The 22,587-nt window shown below is 43.5% G+C and overlaps 1 protein-coding gene and 1 long non-coding RNA gene across 2 annotated transcripts; both read left to right on the top strand.

Annotated features, from left to right (window-relative positions):
• Positions 1 to 6,052: 6,052 nt before the first annotated feature.
• On the top strand, positions 6,053 to 7,039 carry LOC119327876. Its single transcript, XR_005158737.1, has 3 exons — positions 6,053 to 6,167; positions 6,261 to 6,515; positions 6,737 to 7,039. It is a non-coding gene; the product is annotated as an uncharacterized LOC119327876 (long non-coding RNA).
• Positions 7,040 to 15,795: 8,756 nt separating this feature from the next.
• On the top strand, positions 15,796 to 19,387 carry LOC119328760. Its single transcript, XM_037601736.1, has 12 exons — positions 15,796 to 16,182; positions 16,526 to 16,590; positions 16,709 to 16,787; positions 16,955 to 16,973; positions 17,067 to 17,186; positions 17,943 to 18,012; positions 18,105 to 18,148; positions 18,322 to 18,363; positions 18,455 to 18,514; positions 18,616 to 18,683; positions 18,853 to 18,910; positions 19,000 to 19,387. The coding sequence occupies exons 1-12, from the start codon at positions 15,881 to 15,883 to the stop codon at positions 19,096 to 19,098; spliced, it is 1,026 nt and encodes a 341-aa protein (XP_037457633.1). The 5' UTR covers positions 15,796 to 15,880; the 3' UTR covers positions 19,099 to 19,387.
• The last annotated feature ends 3,200 nt before the right edge of the window (positions 19,388 to 22,587 follow it).

Raw genomic sequence — 22,587 nt, 5'->3', positions numbered from 1 at the left:
ATCGACTTGATCCTGACGTGCATCGGCACCCACCCGGCCGCCCCCATGCAGGTAGCATCCCAATCCTTTACGTGCTCCTCTACTCCCATGTCAACACGAACCAGACAAGCACCAAAAAGTGCCCCATGCTTGTACTCCGATCTGATCTATCTCATGTATAACTGAAATATTCTGCTGCTGCGGCGACTAGAGACGGACAAGTAGCAAGCACCCCTTGCAATCAGAGACACGTGGGGGATTCAGTATAACTGACACTTTGAGGCAAAACAACCTACGAATTCAGTCCTTGTGTATACAGAGTGTATTTTGAAAGGCTAATTCTGTAGCTACATGTGCAGAAGTATGGATCCAATCAATAACATTCAAATGCATATGAGCCTGGGGGGATTTAGTACGCCCAAAAAGAACACATACATACATCTCTTTGTAAGTTCAGTTTGCACTAACAACTGAAACTATGCATGCATTTGCAAAAAAAATACTGAACGCATGAAGTTACTTATTTGGGTTTATTCTTGACATTGCAGTCTTCTTCTTTTACACCTGAATGTGATGAGCATTTGAAGCCTAAAGTGGGTATGACATTTGAAGGACTCGAGGCCGTGGAGAAGTTCTACAAGGCATATGCACATCAATCAGGTTTTGGCGTTCGTATCAGACAACAGAAAAAGATTGAGAATAAGATGGTCCGAACTAAGCGTTTCATGTGTAATAGAGAAGGATTCAAGTCAAAAGATATTAAGGAGATTAATGAACCCTTGAGGAAAAGACGTAAGCAGACAAACACGCGATGCGGTTGTGATGCCCATATATTTGTTAGACTTTGTGGGGAGAACACCTACAAGATAGACTCATCGATTGAGCATCATGTTCATGGTCTTGTATCACCAGATAAGCGTCATTTGATCAGATCCAATCGTAGAGTTAGTGAGAGGGCAAAGAATACTTTATACACATGTCATAAGGCAAGCATTGGAACCTCCTAGGCATACAGGCTCCTGCAAGTTAGCGAGGGTGGAATTCCGAATGCTGGGTGCACAAAGAGGGACTTGCAAAATTACTATCGTGGACTCAGGTATAAAATTAGAGACGCAGATGCTCAAATGTTTGTGGCCCAATTAGCTAGAAAGCAGGAAGTGAATTCAGCATTTTTCTATGATTTTGAGGTGAATGATGAGGGGAACCTGGTGCGTGTGTTCTGGGCGGATGCCACAAGTAGGAAGAACTATAGTCACTTTGGTGATGTCATATCCTTCGATTCTACATACACCACTAATCAGTACAACATGATATTTGCACCATTTACAGGGGTTAATCATCACTTACAAAGTGTCTTTTTTGGTGCTGCATTCTTATCAAATGAGAAGGATGAGTCATACATTTGGTTATTTCAGACCTTCCTAAAAGCAATGGGAGGGGTAGCACCTAGACTCATCATAACTGATGAAGCTGCTAGCATCAAGAATGGTATTGACAAAGTTCTTCCAGCCACTATGCATAGGTTATGCATGTGGCATATAATGGAAAAGGTGCCTGAAAAAGTTGGACCTTTGATTAGAGAAGATTCTGAATTTTGGCCGAGGTTGAACTCATGTGTTTGGGGTTCAGAAACTGCAAGTGAGTTTGAATCACAATGGAATTCCATCATTACGGATTTTGGGTTGGAGGATAATGAGTGGTTAGCTAAGAGGTTTACCATTAGAGATACATGGATACCAGCCTACTTTATGGATATATCTCTCGCGGGCTTGCTCCGAACCACTTCAAGGTCAGAAAGTGCAAATTCTTTTTTCAACCGTTTCATTCACCGCAGGCTTGCTTTTGTTGAGTTCTGGCTTAGGTTCGACACAGCTTTAGAATGCCAACGTGAGAAAGAATTAATGGCAGACAATAGAAGCATGCATACCACCCCACAACTATTTACGCCATGGACAATGGAGAAACAAGGTAGTGAGGTATTCACATATGAGGTATTCGAGCAATTTCAGCTACAAGTTATTGCAGCTAGAGATCATTGTTGTGTTCAGGGTATTACACAAGGTGCAGGGTTAAAAATGGTGACCCTGAGAGGTCGATCTGGTAAGGTAAGGGAGGTCTACTATGACACTACAACCATGATAGCAAATTGTCCGTGCAAGTTATTTGAGTCAATCGGTATTCCATGTCGACATATTATCCAAGTGTTGAGGATTGAGAACCAAAATGAGCTTCCCAACTACTACATTATGAAAAGATGGCAGAAACGATGCAAGAGGTAAAAAAATGCATGTCAATCAATTTCTTATTGTAATTCTAAAATCATAGGACTAACAATATCTTTTTTCCTTTGCAGGGAGAATGTTTATGATGAACAGGGGAACCTACTAGAAGAAAAGCCCACGGATTCACTAGATGCAGCCACGAGAAATAAGATTTCGACTGTACGTGATAAGATGGAAGAGCTTATTCAAAAGGCAAAGCACTCAGATGAAGGCATGGATTTCTTAACATCAAGTGTGTTGAGCATTGAGGCGCCTTTAGACCAAATGGTCCCTGCAGCCACACAGAACACTAGGCAAGAGGAATATGAGGCTTTTATTGGTTGTAATATTCCTACGGAAGTTCATATACATCCACCGACTGATGTTCGTACCGTGGGGAGATGCAAAAGAATAAAGAGTGGAAAGGAGATCAAGGGGGGTGATAGGAAAAGGAAGGACAAAGAAGCGAAGGTAAAGGTTGCACGCTTGTGCAAGACATGCAATCAAATGGTGTTTCATGATAGTCGCAATTGTCCAAGCAAAACTATTCAAGGGAAAAGGAGCTTGATTGCGGAAGATGTGCAACCAAATGGCGCTTCCTGATACGAAAATTTGTCCAAGAAAATAATGATTTAATCTATGTTATATGATTTGCACTTTGATATACTGCAGTCATATAATGGATGAGAATTCGTGTTATATCCAATTAAAGTATAGTTGATTTCTGACAAGTTTTGATGCTTGTCAAATTGTTACAGAATATTGAACATATGTATCCACATAATGTCTTTCTAACAAGTATGGAAGCATGATGACATTTCTGGTTTCTATGTAACTTGAGAGGCTGTGTAGTGGCAGTACATGCATTTTTATTGCCCCTTCATATCTGTTAGATGGTTAAATATGAAGCTGAAGTTCAGGATTTTAAATGTTGACTATGCTTGCTGTCGCACCAATACTTTTCCTCAGACTAGCATCGTACATGGACAAACTATGCAGTTTTGTCAATTTATTTGATCAGCCCAAGAAACTTTTCATAGTGTCGCGTCGCTTATATGTCTGATCTCAAAAGACATCGCAAGCCACTTCTCGTAGTTCAGAAGCTTTACTAAACAGTATTTGCTTCGACCACGTAATTCAGAAAGTTTCAACACATAACGGATCTAGTCACTTCATTTTGTAGATGTTCAGGGGAACCTTTCATACTGACTTTTTGCTTATGGCATTGATCTCAAAATCGGACAATGCTGTTGCAGACCACTTGCTTTAAGTCAAAAGGTTACTGATCAATACATGTTTTGACGACATGGACTCACCTATTTTTTTCAATGCATAACTGAACTAATCACATAATTTTTTCACAGTAGCAGAGAAGGCTTATTTTTTTGCCAAATGCCAAGCAAACTGACAGGAATTTCAATTATGACTATGTGAGCAAGAATTGCACTAGTACAATCTGTTACAGCCTACAGCTTCAGGATATAAGCAAACTGACATGCTATAGGATACAAGCACTGCACTAGTACATCTTCGGCATGCCTACACCTCTACAGGCTACAGGCTATAAGCAAAGCAATTAAGCATCACACGAATACGTCTGCTACAGTCAACAAACAGCTTCCTACAGACGTCATGCTACAACATCGGGACTGTCGTGGTTGTAGGAGGCTATCCAGGGGGTGTTGGCGTCGCATTTGAGACGAGTCGTCACCGTCGTGGAACCATCAATTCGCCATGGCCTCGTCGTTGAGACGGCCGCCGGATCTCCGTTGCTGTCGCTGGTCGCCGTTGTCGTCGCTTCTTGGTTGCCGTCCCCAAAGACTTCATGGGAGCCGTCCAGCCCAAGGTTTGCTATTGTACGAGGCCTTCGGGTTGGGATTTAGGTTTTGGAGCGAAGGCGTGCGGGATTTGGCCGGAGAGGATCAGAGGATTTGGGGCAGCACGAAACTGACTTGGGGACCTCGGTTGAGGATCGTGGAGGACGGACTTTGGGGGGTTTGGTGCAAAATAAATGATTATTAGGTCCGAAAGTAGGCGGCTAATTGTAAATGTTTGTGTTGCTGCATGGGAGACGCATGATTTAATGTTAATGGCTGAGATCACAGGGATACATGGATACACAATAAGCCCGGATTCACGAGATATTATGCCAAACTTCTTAGCTCAAAAGATATAAGTGAATCACATAAAGTATTCTATCAAATTTTAATTCATGTATGGCTCTCTCAAAAGGTGTGTACATCAAGGATGATTGTGGAATACTAAGACACAAAGACACAAATGATACAAGACGCTCCAAGCAAAACACATATTATGTGTTAGAATTAATGGGCTAGGCCCATAGCAATTTCTGAAATCTCAAAGCCCATGTGTAAATGGCAAGTGGTGGTGCTAAGTTTAGTCCCACCTTGAAAGCTAAAGAAGAGTTGGACCTCTTTATATAGTGGGTTCTCTCCACCACTCTAAGTGGTATGTGAGAAGAGAAAAGAAAAACCACACGCGCGCGCTCGCTCGCCTCGTCTCGCCTGGGCGGGGCGGGGCGTACATGCGACATGCGCGTGAATGGTCCGCCGAAATCCGGTCCGTCTCCTTTGCCGTTTTATTTTTTATGTCTTGGCAGACAAGTTTTGATTACAGCTACCGGCTGCGGCCAGAGACACACCGAAAAACACCTAGGGTTTTGCCTCATCTCACAACTTGCGCCGCCATCGTAGTCTACTCCATCCCAAACGCCGGCGTGCATCGGCGCGTGGGAGAGCAGGTCTCCGAAACCGTTCGTCTTTGCGATCCTGCACCGGGAGAGGACGAATTAGGTTTTTGGGAAGCGTTGTGCGCGACTGCTCAAATTCGTCATCACGGATCGTCTTCCGTCCAAGTCGGGCGGTGCTACTCATCGTCGTATTCATCGCCGTCAGCGGCAGATAGTCGCCAACATCGTCATCAACACTGTCGCACCCATAATAGGTAACGATCAGTACGTCCAACATTCTTTGTTCATGTCTGTTTCTACAGCTATTGTTACGTGCTTGCTGCTGTTATGCATGTCTTGCTGTTCTTCTAGTATGCTAGATTATTGCATGCTAGTATCTCTTCTAGTCATGAATTATTTACTGGAATTAATCATGAACTTGCCTAATATTCCAACATCATGTTGGTGAATAAAAATATAGCTCCAAGTAAATTACCGATGGAAGTGGACGAAAGAGGGGATGCCTTCCGGGGCATCCCAAGTTTTGACTTTTTGGTGTTCTTGGATTATCTTGGGGGTGCCATGGGCATCCCCAAGCTTAGGCTCTTACCACTCCTTGGTCCATGATCCATCAAAAGAATTCACCCAAAACTTGAAAACTTCACAACACAAAACTCAAAATAGAAAACTCGTGAGCTCCGTTAGCGAAAGAAAACAAAAGACCACTTTAAGGTACTGTAATGAACTCATTCTTTATTTATATTGGTGTTAAACCTACTGTATTCCAACTTCTTTATGGATTAAAAAAATTTACTAGAGAGGGTCGTTTTGGTGCTCGGGCTCAGCTGCACCCGAAATCTGAGCCACTAGCAGGTGCATCGGGATGGACGAAAGAGTGTCAGACGCGTCAGGGTTGGAGCGGCGAAAAATGAGTTTATGCTCGATATACGGCTTTGCACAGTGCGTACAGGTGGGCCACTTTCGTAGCTGGCGGTGTCCGTCCGTGAGTGTTGGGTCCTGAGCCGTGGCCCACGCCATAAGCCCAAGTAGCCCAGCTCGATGGTCGAAGCAGAGCCGTCCTATCTACTGGGTGTGTGGGCTTCGCAAGGGAGAGAAAAAAGTAGTTAGACCGAGAAGTGGGTGATGCTCGCGAGCATGGCGGCGGCGGCTACGGCCCCTTCCGGCGGAGCTGCGATGGAAGCCGGCGGGCTCGAGTTCTTGCTAGATCGAGTAGACCGGTCAGTTTTTTCACACCATTAGCTCGTCTGAAGATCTGCTTCCGTGGATCGCCGTCATCCCGTCGCCACCGCTTATTCCAGCGTCGGTTTCAGGTTCCTGCTTAGGGAAGAATTCACGGACAGCTTGGAGCACCCATATCATGTGCCACTGGCGTTGCTGTCGTCACGTGAGGAGGCGCCTGCTTTGCCGGCGGATTCCAATTTAGGGCTCCGGCTGTGCGCAACGGGTAGGGGGCTGCAGCACTGGGCGGTCTGCAGGCGAGTGCCGCTGGAGGAAAGATGCCTCGCTGACCCAGTCTGCGCAATCCACTGGGAAGGTGAATCCCGAAGCCCCTGATGGACGAATAGGTAATCCAGTCAATTTTTGTTTGTTCGAATCCTGTTGTGCGTGGCCATCCTATGCTGGAAATCCTCAGAGTTAGTTCGTATAGTCGATTTTATGATTGGTCCCATGTGTTTGGCTGGTTTGTGCCGTCTGTTCCGCGTGCTCAAATATGGGTGTTAGGTGGGTTTTTTTTCAGAATTTTGGAAAACTGTTGATAGTTGATAGAACTTTCTGGGTAATTCAGGTTGAGCTTCGGTAGTGCACCACCAGACCAGACGCCGTGTGCCTCGCGGATGAGTGCGGTTGAACAATCTATCCACAAATTTTCAGAAGAACCTACGAAAAGAGTGGTGAAACCAGATCTTGGGTTGAGTTTTTACTCGTTGGGTGACGCTTATGACTTACAATTTGTATTCTTTGGTGTGTTGTCTGATCTGTGCTGGACGCTTATCCATCCACGTATTAAGTGTTTATTGTTTTAAACATTTGTAATGATCCCAGGTTGGGATATATATCTAGTTAGTAGTGACCTGAATAAAAACAGAGACTTAAGCTTTCAGGTGAACTGGTTGTGTATTTTGCTTGGGCGCTGTGGTATGTGAGTTTTGTTGGCGATTTTGCAGCTGGTGAACTGGTTTATGTATTTTGCTGGCCTGCGTGTGGTTGGCCACGTGGAGTGGGAGAACATGTGGTGCATCTAGTTAGTAAGCCTACGGTCTCGGTTAGTGTGATGTAATTCAAAATTGGAACAGCTAGCTGCTCCGGTTCGAACAGGCTTGTTGGTTGCAGAGCAGTTGTGCGTGTCCATAGCTCCGGTGGCTATTGTTGGCGAAGCAAGTGACATGACTACGACCACGCAATGAAAGGTCAACGCCGCAGAAGGGGCACTGGATCATGGGAAGAAGTGCATCATTTGGCACTGGGGTGGAGGAAGACGAGCACGCAAACATGGTGGGTTTGAGTACGAGCAGTCGGCGGCTAGAGGAGGTGGGGCGAGGGGACGAGTGGACATGGTTTGTTGATGGGCTTGAGCGAGATGGGTAAGATAAGTATAAGTGGCAGTTGTGCATGTCCGTCAGGCCATGCAGATGGCTCAGGACAGCGCATGAAAAAAGGAGGGCCGTGTGAGGCGGTCTGTTCCGGCCGAGCGGTGAGGTCTGCACGTAATAAATAAGGCGATGGCCCACTTCTTTTTCTATATCACGTACGCTATGAATACCGGGTGGAATACTACTTACAGCGGGAATCCACATGTGACTGGATGGCCATGATATCAGGTGCATCTAAGCTCGGGCTCAGAAACGAATTTTTGATTTTACTAGCCATAGATTCATCAAAATAAGCAAACAACACACGAAAAACAGAATCTGTCAAAAACAAAACAGTCTGTAGTAATCTGTAGCTAGCGCAAGATATGAAACCCCAAAAATTCTAAAATAATTGCTGGATGTGAGGAATTTATCTATTAATCATCTTCAAAAAGAATTAACTAAATAGCATTCTTCAAATAAAAATGACAGCAGTTCTCGTGAGCGCTAAAGTTTCTGTTTTTTACAGCAAGTTTAACAAGACTTTCCCCAAGTCTTCACAACGGTTCTACTTGGCGCAAACACTAATTAAACACAAAAAACACAACTAAAATAGAGGCTAAATAATTTATTTATTACTAAACAGGAGCAAAAAGCAAGGAATAAAAATAAAATTGGGTTGCCTCCCAACAAGTGCTATCGTTTAACGCCCCTAGCTAGGCACAAAGGCGAGGATAGATCTAAGTATTGCCATCTTTCATAGGCAATTCTTCGATGAGGCATCTATTTCCCTTAGGAATTTCTTTATTTCTAGTGATTATCAAACTTTTAGGCACAAGATCAAAAAATTCATTTGTAGCAATTGGTTCCTTAATGATAGCAAAAAGATTAGGATGAATACTTATAGATTTAAGATCCGCAGTTTCCTTACTAGATGATTCACCCTTATTTTTAGGAACATACATAAGCTTGGCAAATTTAGTAGGAGGACTTGGAGTATTCTTTACGGAAGAAAAAGCGGTTCCCAAGTTTGTAATGATACCCTCAAGTTTATCAATTCTAGTAGAATCTAAGTTTATCTTCTCATTAACTATGGGTTCCTTTTCCTTAATATTTTTCAGAGTCATTCCTACCTTAGATCCATATTGAGTAATTTGATTGTGGATCTTTTTATCTAGATTTTCAATTGATTCAATAGTAGCAACTTTATTTTCAATAATTTCAAGTCTTTGCATAACATGCTCCAAAGTTAACGTGGTTCCATTAACCAAAAGAGGTGGTGAGCCAAATAAATTTAGCATAACATTATAAGAATCAAAAGTATGGCTACCCAAGAAGTTCCCTCCGGTAATGGTATCGAGGATATATCTATACCAAGGATTAACACCTACATAAAAATTGCGGAGAAGAACTAAGGTAGATTGCTTCCTGGTAGATCTATTTTGAGCATTGCAAATTCTATACCAAGCATCTTTTAGATTTTCTCCCTCCCTTTGTTTAAAATTTAGAACTTCACTCTCGGGAGACAACGGGGAAGATATGAGACTTGCCATGATGACGAGCAAACAAACTAGCACGCGAGAAAACAAGAGGCAAATAGAGAGGGGGGATAGAGAGAGAGAGAGAGGGCAAATAAAACGGTAAGGATGAAGTGGGGAAGAGGAAAACGAGAGGCAAATGGCAAATAATGTAATGTGAAAGATAGGGATTGTGATGGGTACTTGGTATGTTGACTTTTTGCGTAGAGTCCCTGGCAACAGCGCCAGAAATCCTTCTTGCTACGTCTTGAGCTTGCGTTGGTTTTCCCCGAAGAGGAAGGGATGATGCAGCAGAGTAGCGTAAGTATTTCCCTCAGTTTTTGAGAACCAAGGTATCAATCCAGTAGGAGGCCACGCTCAAGTCCCTCGTACCTGCACAAAGCGATAGCTACTCGCAACCAACGCGATTAGGGGTTGTCAATCCATTCACGGACACTTACGAGAGTGAGATCTGATAGATATAATATTTTTGGTATTTTTGGTATAAAGATGCAAAGTAAAAAGTAAAAACAAAGTAAAAAAGCAAAGCAAGATTAAAGTGATGGAGATTGATATGATGAGAATAGACCCGGGGGCCATAGGTTTCACTAGTGGCTTCTCTCAAGAGCATAAGTATTCTACGGTGGGTGAACAAATTACTGTTGAGCAATTGACAGAATTGAGCATAGTTATGAGAATATCTAGGCATGATCATGTATATAGGCATCACGTCCGTGACAAGTTGATCGAAACGATTCTGCATCTACTACTATTACTCCACTCATCGACCGCTATCCAGCATGCATCTAGAGTATTAATTTAAAAACAAAGTAACGCCTTAAGCAAGATGACATGATGTAGAGAGATAAATTTATGCAATATGAAATAAACCCCATCTTGTTATCCTCGATGGCAACGATACAATACGTGCCTTACTGCCCCTTATGTCACTGGGTAAGGACACCGCAAGATCGAATCCAAAGCTAAGCACTTCTCCCATGGCAAGAACTACCAATCTAGTTGGCCAAACCAAACGGATAATTCAAAAAGACTTGCAAAGATAACCAATCATACATAAAAGAATTCAGAGAAGATTCAAATATTATCCATAGATAGACTTGATCATAAACCCACAATTCATCGGTCTCAACAAACAAACCGCAAAAAAAGATTACATCGAATAGATCTCCACAAGAGAGGGGGAGAATTTTGTATTGAGATTCAAAGAGAGAAAAGAAGCCATCTAGCTACTAACTATGGACCCGAAGGTCTGAGGTAAACTACTCACGCTTCATCGGAGGGGCTAGGATGATGTAGAAGCCCTCCGTGATGACGGACCTCTTCCGGCGGAGCTCCGAAACAGGCCCCAAGATGGGATCTCGTGGATACAGAAAGTTGCGGCGGTGGAATTAGGTTTTTGGCTCCTATTCTGATCGTTTGGGGGTATGTGTGTATATATAGGAGGAAGGAGTACATCGGTGGAGTACCAAGGGGCCCACGAGGCAGGGGGCGCGCCCTAGGGGGGCGCCCCCCACCCTCGTGACCTCCTCTTTGACCCCCTGGAGTAGGGTCCAAGTCTCCTGGATCACGTTCGGTGAGAAAATCACGTTCCCCAAGATTTTATTCCGTTTGGACTCCGTTTGATATTTTGTTTCTCCGAAACACTGAAATAGGCAAAAAATAGCAATTCTGGGCTGGGCCTCCGGTTAATAGGTTAGTCCCAAAAATAATATAAAAGTGGAAAATAAAGCCCAATATAGTCCAAAACAGTAGATAATATAGCATGGAGCAATCAAAAATTATAGATGGAGACGTATCAGCAAGCCATTGAGAATAAATGGATCTTCAAGAAGAAGACTGACGCTGACGGTAATGTTACTGTTTATAAGCTCGACTTGTTGCAAAAGGTTTTTGACAAGTTCAAGGGGTTGACTACGATGAGAACTTCTCACCCGTAGCGATGCTTAAGTCCGTCTGAATCATGTTAGAAATTGCCGCATTTTATGATTATGAAATTTGGCAAATGGATGTCAAAACTACATTTCTGAATGGATTTCTGGAAGAAGAGTTGTATATGATGCAACCGGAAGGTTTTATCGATCCAAGAGGAGCTAACAAAGTGTGCAAGCTCCAGCGATCCATTTATGGACTGGTGCAAGCCTCTCGGAGTTGGAATAAGCGCTTTGATAGTGTGATCAAAGCATTTGGTTTTATACAGACTTTTGGAGAAGCCTGTATTTACAAGAAAGTGAGTGGCAGCTCTGTAGCATTTCTGATATTATATGTGGATGACATATTGCTGATTGGAAATGATATAGAATTCCTGGATAGCATAAAGGGATACTTGAATAAGAGTTTTTCAATGAAAGACCTCGGTGAAGCTGCTTATATATTGGGCATCAAGATCTATAGAGATAGATCAAGACGCTTAATTGGACTTTCACAAAGCACATACCTTGACAAAGTTTTGAAAAAGTTCAAAATGGATCAAGCAAAGAATGGGTTCTTGCCTGTGTTACAAGGTGTGAAGTTGAGTAAGACTCAATGCCCGACCACTGCAGAAGATAGAGAGAAAATGAAAGATGCTCCCTATGCTTCAGCTATAGGCTCTATCATGTATGCAATGCTGTGTACCAGACCTGATGTGTGCCTTGCTATTAGTTTAGCAGGCAGGTACCAAAGTAATTCAGGAGTGGATCACTGGACAGCGGTCAAGAACATCCTGAAATACCTGAAAAGGACGAAGGATATGTTTCTCGTTTATGGAGGTGACAAAGAGCTCGTCGTAAATGGTTACGTTGATGCAAGCTTTAACACTGATCCGGACGATTCTAAATCGCAAACCGAATACGTGTTTACATTGAACGGTGGAGCTGTCAGTTGGTGCAGTTCTAAACAAAGCGTCGTGGCGGGATCTACGTGTGAAGCGGAGTACATAGCTGCTTCGGAAGCAGCAAATGAAGGAGTCTGGATGAAGGAGTTCATATCCGACCTAGGTGTCATACCTAGTGCATCGGGTCCAATAAAAATCTTTTGTGACAATACTGATGCAATTGCCTTGGCAAAGGAATCCAGATTTTACAAGAGAACAAAGCACATCAAGAGATACTTCAATTCCATCCGAGATTTAGTCCAGGTGGGAGACATAGAAATTTGCAAAATACATACGGATCTGAATGTTGCAGACCCATTGACTAAGCCTCTTCCACAAGCAAAACATGATCAGCACCAAGGCTCCATGGGTGTTAGAATCATAATTATGTAATCTAGATTATTGACTCTAGTGCAAGTGGGAGACTGAAGTAAATATGCCCTAGAGGCAATAATAAAGTTATTATTTATTTCCTTATATCATGATAAATGTTTATTATTCATGCTAGAATTGTATTAACCAGAAATATAATACTTGTGTGAATACATAGACAAACAGAGTGTCACTAGTATGCCTCTACTTGACTAGCTCATTGATCAAAGATGGTTATGTTTCCTAGCCATAGACATGAGTTGTCATTTGATTAACGGGATCACATCATTAGGAGAATGATGCGATTGACTTGACCCATTCCGTTAGCTTAGCACTTGATCGTTTAGTTTGTTGCTATTGATTTCTTCATGACTTATACATGTTCCTATGACTATGAGATTATGCAACTCCTGTTTACCGGAGAAACACTTTGTGTCCTACCAAACGTCACAACGTAACTGGGTGATTATAAAGGTGCTCTACAGGTGTCTCCAAAGGTACTTGTTGGGTTGGTTTATTTCGAGATTAGGATTTGTCACTCCGATTGTCAGAGAGGTATCTCTGGGCCCACTCGGTAATGCACATCACTTAAGCCTTGCAACTTGCAACTAATGAGTTAGTTGCGGGATAATGTATTACGGAATGAGTAAAGAGACATGACGGTTACGAGATTGAACTAGGTACTGAGATACCGACGATCGAATCTCGGGCAAGTAACATACCGATGACAAAGGGAACAACATATGTTGTTATGCGGTTTGACCGATAAAGATCTTCGTAGAATATGTGGGAGCCAATATGAGCATCCAGGTTCCGCTATTGGTTATTGACCGGAAACGTGTCTCGGTCATGTCTACATAGTTCTCGAATCCGTAGGGTCTGCACGCTTAAAGTTTCGATGACAGATATATTATGAGTTTATATGTTTTGATGTACCGAAGATTGTTCGAAGTCCCGGATGTGAACACGGACATAATGAGGAGTTTCGAAATGGTCGAGACATGAAGATTGATATATTGGACGACTATATTCGAACACCGGAATGGTTCCGTGGGTTATCGGATATATACCGGAGTACCGGGGGGTTACCGGAACCCCCCCGGAGGTTATTGGGCCTCATGGGCCCAATTGGTGGAAGAGGAGAGGCGGCCAAGGGGCAGCCGCGCGCACGCCCCCCCCCCCCTTTCCTTTCCCCCTCTCTCTCCTTCCCTCTCCTCTCCTAATCCAACAAGGAAAGGGAGGGAGTCCTACTTCCGGTGGGAGTAGGACTTCTCCTGGCGCGCCTCTCCTGGTCGGCCGCCTCTCCCCCCTTGCTCCTTTATATACGGGGGCAGGGGGCACCCTAGAGACACAACAATTGATCTGTTGATCTTTTAGCCGTGTGCGGTGCCCCGCTCCATCATAGTCCACCTCGATAATACTGTAGCGGTGCTTAGGCGAAGCCCTGCGTCGGTAGAATATCATCATCGTCACCATGCCATTGTGCTGACGAAACTCTTCCTCAACACTCGGCTAGATCGGAGTTCGAGAAACGTCATCGGGCTGAACGTGTGCTGAACTCGGAGGTGCCGTGTGTTCGATACTTGATCGGTCGGATTGTGAAGACGTACGACTACATCAACCGCATTGTGCTAACGCTTTCGCTTTCGGTCTACGAGGGTACGTGGACAACACTCTCCCCTCTCGTTGCTATGCATCACCATGATCTTGCGTGTGCGTAGGAATTTTTTTAAATTACTACGTTACCCAACAACGAGACCTCGTGATGCTGCCCGTTGCCACCATCATCGACATGATTTCGCCATATGAGCCGGTGGCCTCATAGGAACCCGTAGCCTATAACTGATGATGCCTTTGCCGTAGCACCTGCGACAACGTCCTTTATAGCTTCAGGTAATGTTGCGGACCCTGAGCACGCAACAACAGGTGATGTTGCAACACCCCCATAGCAACACCGACGACACCCCTTCTTCCCATCACAACATCACCGACGTTGTAGTCGTCTCCACACAAACATCATCAGCACCGTAGCAGCTATGCAGCCGACATTCCACGTGTTGAGCTCGCCTCTAGTTGCAACAGTGACACTGTTATAATCATCCTTGTAGTAGAGATGGTCGATGTCGTCTCCTTCGGTTGCAAGAATGTCGCCACCTACAATTTGCAAAAGTGTCGCTGTTGCTACTGCACCATGGGGAAACGAACATGAAGATGCCTCCTCGTCACAAGTCGCAACATGGGAGAGCCTTGGCACCAACCCTGGCTGGTAGCGCCGCGGCTGTTGCCATGGCGATGGATGCAGTAGCGGCGCCCTGCACATCGCCCTTTAGCTTGCATCACCAACGATTATTATGTGGGAAAACTTTGTTTTTGCCACTCTAGTTTTTGCCAACTTTGCTTGTGCCACTCTAGAATTTGACATTTCACTTTTGCCACTTTTAGCTTTTGACAATATATCACTTTTGCCATTTCATGGCAAAAGCAAAAATTTTAGAGTGCCAATTGTAATACATGTCAAAAGGTAAGAGTGGCAAAAGTGAGATGTCAAATTCTAGAGTGACATAAGCAAAATGGGCAAAAACTGGAGTGGCAAAAACAAAGTTTTTCCTTATTATGTGGGGATGCGCAACAGTGGTCGCCGTCAACCCGTGCAACAGTGGTTGTGGGAGGACTTTCTCTTCTCTATCGACGAAAACGTGTCGAGCGAGAGAGAGGCAAAACGGGAAAAGAATCGGGAAGAGGATGAATGGAGAAGATCGCAAGAGATAAGGCTTTGAGGGGAAGACGTGGGCGGGCGCCATGGCCCACGTGGGCATGTGTCAGTCGGGAGAGGCAGTTGATGAGAGAGAGAAGTCGCCTGGTTGGTTTTTGACAGATTTGTTTTGACGAAAACTATTCGGAATCTTTTTTTTTAGAATTTTTTCATTCATATCACGAATCAATACAAAGCAGTCAACCCTTACAAGCACACTAAAACACAAACACAAAAGACCATGAACATCTAGAGTATCCTAAAACAACCATAAAACAAGAAGATCTCCGGAGCCATGTGTCATCGTCCCTGAATCTTGAGAGAAGACCCCTGCAATAGAAGGATCTGCAACGAGTCGCAAACAGATCATCATTTTCAACCACGGTACAATTAGCTCCATGCTGGTTCCTCCTTTCTTGACACCAGCGCTGAAGGGCATGGACACCAATCCAACACACCTACAACAGTCATCGTCATTTTTGGCTTTGAGTACCGCGAAAAATGTCCCTTCCAAAAAGAAGAGAACTCGAGTCATCCGACCGGTCCAGCACCGCGGCCGGGCCATCCGCCTGGACAAAGCAGGATCTCCCACCAGCATCAGCACAGAGGAAGGAGAAGAACAACAGCAACAAATCATACCAACAAGGAGGAAGAAAGGTCTTCGTCTTCCTGCATGCATCGTCCGAGGAAAAGTGTACCCATACACATACATACATACATACAGAAAGATAAAAAAGGTATAATAAGCTGGCTACGCAGTGAGCTTCACTCCCCTCGCGCCACCTACCTACTCAGCTATACCTACCTACCGTCCAGCTCTGCTCCGCCCGCGCCGCGCGGCGGAGCCATGGCCGCGGCGGCGCTCCGCTTCCCGCCGCTCCTCTCCCCGTGCGCCACGCCTACCACCACAGCCGCCACCTGCACCCGGAGGACGGCGTCAGCCACCCTCAGGGTCGCCGCGCAGCCCGGATCCGCCCCCGCCTCTGCCTCCACCTCCACCTCCGACGGGCCGCCGGAGTTCTCGCCGCCGGACGGGTTCACGCCTCCGGTTCCCAGGCGCTTGGCTATCAAGGATGGGCAGCTCGGAAGCGTCGCCGGCGCGGCCCTCGCCGTGCCTTTCCGCCTCGGCACCGGCCTCTTCGTCCAAGGGTTCGTCTCCTCCAATCCTTCTCCAGATGGGACTGCTCACAAGATTCAAATCTGTTTCATTTCGCCCACCGAATTGGGCACCAGAGTGGAATCTGGGTGTATTCATCTCTTTCTACTTTGATTCTGATGCTGTCCAAATGAGCCGCTTCAGTAATTAGCAATGTGTAGTTTTTTTTTGTCCATTTGAGATTGCTTAAAAAAAAGAGTTAATTTGGTGTCAGTAATTCGAGAAAATTAGCTCAGCACCATCACGCGAATTGGAAATTCATGTACATTTTGAAGATAAAGCGTCACATTGAGCTGTATTCATATCTTGTGGTTGGTTTCTCACTGCGATGTGCAGATACTCGGTATCACTAGTCTCTGCTGACAAAATACCCGCAGACCAATATTCGCTGGAATTTCTAGGTGAATTTCTCTAATTCCCCATTTTTGCTAGCTGAGATCATTTTATTTTACTTGTTCAGTGTCTATTATTTTTCAATTTGAAGGAGTATTACGCAAATACATTTGTTTCTTATTTAAGGTCTAAAGGTGAGGGAGACCTCAAAGATAGATCAGTGCCGTCGACCAGAAAAACCTATTGAGATATACGAGTTTGAAGGGTATGGGCTTTCTTTCAATTGGGGTTCGTAACTTTACTATGATAAAATTGATGGTCCTGCATATTTACAGTTGGACCTGCTTTTTTGTATATCATGGCCTAATATTTTCTCTGCTTCTGATTTATTCTTTGCTTCAATTGTTGGTGTATGCTGGCTAAAACTTTCAGCTGTCCATTTTGTCGAAAGGTGAATATCGTTTTAGTTTACCATGTCTGCATCTTGTACTTGGCATTTTTCATGTATGGACAACCTTGGTGTTTTTGCCATGTAAAATTTCAGGTGAGAGAGATGGTAGCTGTCTTGGACCTTGATGTTTTATTTTATCCCTGTCCACAAAAGGGGCCAACATTTCGTCCAAAGGTTTTGGAGATGGGAGGAAAGAAACAGTTCCCTTACATGGTATGCAAGAATTCTTCACCAAATCTGTTGTTTCTTAGGTTATATGAGATTGCTACAAGTTCCAGTTTTACGTATCCTCATAACGTAATTTATGAATTATATTTGGTCAAACAAGCATGATTGCAGCAGAATCACCATTATATAATACCCCTTCCGTTCCAAAAATCCAATATGTAAGAAGTTCTTGGTTTGTGCTAAGTCAATCTTCTTCATGTTTGACCAAGTTTATGGACAAGTGCACTAAAATCCACAACACCAAATTAGTGTAATTGAATCCATTATGAAATATGTTTTTTTATAATATACTTACTTGGTGATGTACTGTTGTGAATGTTAATGTATTTTTCTATTACTTTGGTCAAACTTAATGAAGATCGACTTAGGACGAAGCTAGAACGTCTTAGATTTTGGAACAGACGGGATATTAATATTTCTGGACTTCTTGTTTCCTGGCAAGATGGGCTTTTGTTATATTGTTGCAGTCTTATGCTGCGATGCAATGTGTTTTGTCATTCATTGGTAAACAGACATCGTATGTTATGTCCTCTGTTACAGTTTTCTGCTGCATGTGTTTTGCCATTCATTAGTAAGCAGACATGGGGTGTTTTGTCCTCTTGTTGTATTCTTCTGCTGCAAAGTCGTTTGCATTCATTAGTAAGACATAGGATGTTCTTCTATCTTGCCCAAAAAATGCTACGTAAAGAAAGCAAAATTAGTTCAATACTTATCTTCATTTAAGATAATCATATGTTGCAGGTGGATCCAAACACAGGAGTTGCCATGTATGAATCAGATGACATCATAAAATACCTTGCGGACACATACGGTTTGTATCCATCATTTATTTTATCAGACCTTGCTTCCCCTGTTCCTGACAGGGTCCTTCCTGTTAGCTCCTTCTCTGTCTTTGTTTTTCAGGTGATGGAACTATTCCAATTATGCTATCGCTTGGTCTATTTACGGTAAGTAACTCTAAAAGTATAGGCTATGTTCAGAAGGACATTACCTTTGACTTATAGGTGATCTTTATTTGCCATATGTTCATGATTTTGTTACTGTTAAATTAAGTATGATGGTTCATTATTAGTTAATAATCAGTTGTATAATTTCTGAAACTCCGCGGCTTATTTTGCAGACAATAACAGCAGGGCTTGCTATGATTTGGCGTATATGGAAGGTAGATTGTCAATAAATCATATAAGCATGTTTACTGTATGTAAGCTCTGAAAGTTTTTGCTCAAACCAGGGCTGACCCGTATTGTTTGCAGGGATCTTCATACACTGTTTCAAAGCTTCCACCCCAGCCGATAGAGATCTGGGCATACGAGGTCTAATTCTTCTCTCCTGCTATTCATAGCATCTAAGGTCATTATTTGCCTTTTGTTCTCGTATGGTTCCAGAACCTGACCAGCACATGTTTTGTCATCAGGGCTCTCCTTTCTGTAAAATAGCACGAGAGGCCCTTGTTGAATTGGAGTTGCCACACTTGCTACACAGGTATTCGATAATGAAAACTTCACAACGCATCTGTAAATAGGTAGCTAAATGCTCTGCCATCATAACATCTACTATTTATATATGCCATAAGCGTAGTATCTTGTTGACATAATACATCTTTGTAGCATCAAACAACATTGGAATTAACTTCTCCTTTTTTTTGCTGCAGCTGTGCACGTGGCAGCCCCAAGCGACAGGAAATTTTCAAGAAACTTGGCCTTTTCCAGGTCTGCAGCATTGTGATTTATGTTGTTGCTGCTAAAACTGTGCATTCGCATGGCCTAGTAGCGTTTGACATGTGTCATTGTCTTTGCAGGTGCCTTATATCGAGGATCCTAACACGGGGGTCAAAATGTTCGAAAGCTCTGAGATCGTAGAGTACCTAAAGGCAACATATTCACTCTATCCTCAGTAAACATGTCGCCCGAGATCTCTGAATTGTCCATATATAGTAAGGATTTATAATTTATTCTTTTAAAACACTGAGTCCAAATGCAGTGTACAAGTTGTGTTCATCCAGTTGCTATATATTGCTCTGCTTGGGGCTTGTATGGTAGATAAGGAAGAACCGGGCAAAGTGTATTGTCGAAGTTCCGTCGATTATCGCCCTTCAAGTATTGTGAAACTGTGTGGAGATGAAACTTTGTAGCACGGGAAACATGTCGGGTTTATGAAGCAAAGATGTACATATATACTGTCTGTTATCATGTGTCTTTGTTGGATAGCCTGGGAAAAAAATTGTGTGTAATCATATATGCAAATAAGGTAGTGTGTGAAAGCAGAAATACTTGGAAGACATGCGGTTCATAAATTACAAAGAACAATGTCAAATGTCTATTAGAATGGGGGAAATGAAAAGATAAACGTACATGATGATATGAGTTGGTAATATTTATGTCCAATATTATATAGATCAATGCACAAAATGGGCATGACTTCACATTCTGATCATAAGTACTCCCTCCGTCCCATAATGTCTTACATATGGGACGGAGGGAGTATTTGGCAAACAAAAATGTCAAGTGCCAAATACTTTTGATTAAAAAACTTTGTGTTACCCGCAAAAAAAAAAAGGTTTGTGTTTTTTTTCTACTTTTGAGGCACAAAAAATACAAGGACGTGAAATGTCAAGTGCCAAATACTCTTGATTAAAAAATTTGTTTTACCCGCAAAAAAAAAGGTTTTTATTTTTTGCTACTTTTGAGGCACAAAAAATACAAGGACGTGACTAGCCAGCAAAACGTTTACTAACTTGTGCGCCAGAGCAAACACCCTGAAAATGAAGTAGTCTGCGATTATGTTTCCCTCCTCTACCAATATATGAATACACACGGGTTCGGTTGGCGTGAATCGGATGGTGAGGAGACTACATCCGGTGGGCTACCATCATAGCATCTCCCGATTCGAGCAACCACGGCTCGCCATCACAACATCCATGCTCGCTATCGCAGCATCCGCCTATCACCGTCCTAGCATGCTGTCGTGCCGGTCACAACATTTTGTTTCTCTAGGTGTAGCAACCGACCTTACGATTCTAGCAAGTGACATCACCGGTTGTCTTCGCAGCATGTCGCCGTGCTAGTCGCAGCGATTTACATTGACAGTTGTAGCAAACGACGATGACAGTTGCAGCATAACTCATCATGGAGGGTTGCAAGATGTCGTGCCAGTTGCAACATTTTGCGTCTCCGGTTATACCAATGACCTTGCCGGTTCCAGCAAATGACGTCACCGGTTCAAGCAAATGGCCTCGCCGGTAACAGCAATTGACCTTGCTGGTCTCAGCAATCAACGCCGCCGGTCCTAGTATTATGCCTTGCCGGTCACAGTCCCCACCGGGTCGCCCAACACGGCCGCGCGCCGACTCCAACATCACCATGCGCTGGTTCCAGCACAGGCGAGTGCTTGTTGTAGCAATCGGCATTGGCTGCACATCTTTTCCAGCACCGGCAGGCGGCGCGACCAATGTTGGCCGCAACTATTACGTCACCGGTCGAAGCACACGGCCCATAGGTTCCAACAGTGGTTATCGACGGTTGTATAGCTCTCGTCACCGTCGGTTGTATCATGTCATGGGCACCATCGCAGCTCGTGGGTTCATCCTTTGCAGCTCGTCACCGCAATGCCCCGCTCGCATTTGCAGCCGGTTTGATGTGCGCCCCGCCTTCATGCTCGCAGCTACGGCCAGCAGCGACGTCGGATGAAAGAAGGAAAGGGTGTTGCACGCGAGAGAGAAGAAATGGGCGAGAGACGAAAAAAACAGGAGAGAAACGAGTGTCTCACGGCTTTCACAAAGAGATCGGGACGAAGGAGGGGATATAATCATGTGGCTGCGTGCGTTAACAAGAACCCATAGATGGGACACGATCGAATGACTCGCGGGCGATTGCGGGAGGCCTGGCCGGTCTCCTGATTTGAATCACTAGCCTTTTTTCAGAAAATAATATAGTGCAATTTAGGGAGATTGCTAGACTTAATTACTATTGAAGAATACCCAAAAAAAACTATTGAATAGTGTTGTTAACTTAACCTAGTGTACCCATAAAAACACTTAATCGTGTTCTGTAGTGGTACAACCGCTGCATAGCATGAGTTATTTTTTTAACGAACGGTTCATGTAGGTTCTTCGTGCCTCCAATGCTGTAGTTGTGCAACGGTGGATGCACATGCTTCGAGATTCACAAATTACCCTTAATAATTAATTTAAAATGATAGAGCAATGAGTAGTACCTTCCACACCTCCAAAAATAAACCTGGCGAACAGTGGTCCTCATGAGTTTTGTACTTGGGTCATACTTACCACATGCTTTCATTTATTTTTCAGGTTTCTTTGATGTTGGGCTCTATATATAGCCTCCCATATTTAGTGGTCGTTGTTTACATGGTCTGCTTAGATCTCTGATTGCTTACTTGAAAAACATAATGCAACTTTTATTTATCAAACACCACCTATTAAGCTAGGCATTACTCATAGCATGGCCGAATCGAATAGAACTTATTCATCGATTAACTTATCAGGCCGATTAATTGGCTAGTTAGACTATTAATCAGTTGCCATGCCGATTAATCCATGTTAGCCCATTAACGGGTAGGCAAACAAAGCCCAAAATTTTGGCTTGTAACCCCTTACAGCCCCATCCCGCTCCTTAATAGATAGGATTAATATTTTTACCTCCCCTCTATGCTTTTCATATGTGTATGACAACATATTTTGGTATACTACATAGCTGGGAGCATGAGAGTATAGTATAATAGATATATGTTGGCAAGTTCCTATTCAATCTACCAATTAATGGTCGACCGGTTAATCCAGTTAATAGGCCAATTCACTGATTAATCGATACTCCTAAACCGACCGAACAGCTACCAGTTAACGATTTCTTAAACATTGCATGTGAGTACTTCGAATCAATACCTAAAATCAAGTTAATTAGATGGCTGTATATGTATCTTATATCATTTCCGGAAACTTTCTGAGCACATTTGTCCTTTGTCAGGTTGTCGTAGGCCCCTCGATTCATGCTGCCGACTCCAGACTCCATAGCATCAACATATATAAAATTAGTATATAAGCTGGACCATGAGTCATGAAAGTTTATAACTCAAATTAATCTGATCCAGAGTTGGGATCATGAATGAGGTTATAGCGCACTAAGTCATCTCTAATAGAACCCTAAAATAATCCGTAACTCCTAAAGAAAACTTCTTTTGGGGAAGTTATACCCTAGCTAACAGAAGCCATATAGTTATAACTCTTGACAAATTTTCGGAGTTAAACCTCAAAAGATTCCTTTTCTGCTCAATATGAGTAAAAGACACAATTCTCCTCCAATCTCCCATGTTCTCCTCTCACTAGAAAAAATGGCCCAAACGCTAGTGAGCCACCCAATTGACCGCCCTCACC

This window comes from Triticum dicoccoides, chromosome 7A (assembly GCF_002162155.2).
Source record: "Triticum dicoccoides isolate Atlit2015 ecotype Zavitan chromosome 7A, WEW_v2.0, whole genome shotgun sequence".
Lineage (NCBI taxonomy): Eukaryota > Viridiplantae > Streptophyta > Magnoliopsida > Poales > Poaceae > Triticum > Triticum dicoccoides.
The sequence above is the reverse complement of the archived record's forward strand: the minus strand, read 5'-3'. Positions and strand labels throughout refer to the sequence as shown.

Bases quoted from the DNA above. Each gene is read 5' to 3' on its own strand.
- LOC119328760 (XM_037601736.1), top strand. From the start codon at position 15,881: ATGGCCGCGGCGGCGCTCCGCTTCCCGCCGCTCCTCTCCCCGTGCGCC. The intron at 16,183-16,525 runs GTTCGTCTCCTC...TGCGATGTGCAG, and splicing joins ACCGGCCTCTTCGTCCAAGG to ATACTCGGTATCACTAGTCT. The intron at 18,364-18,454 runs GTAGATTGTCAA...TATTGTTTGCAG, and splicing joins TGATTTGGCGTATATGGAAG to GGATCTTCATACACTGTTTC.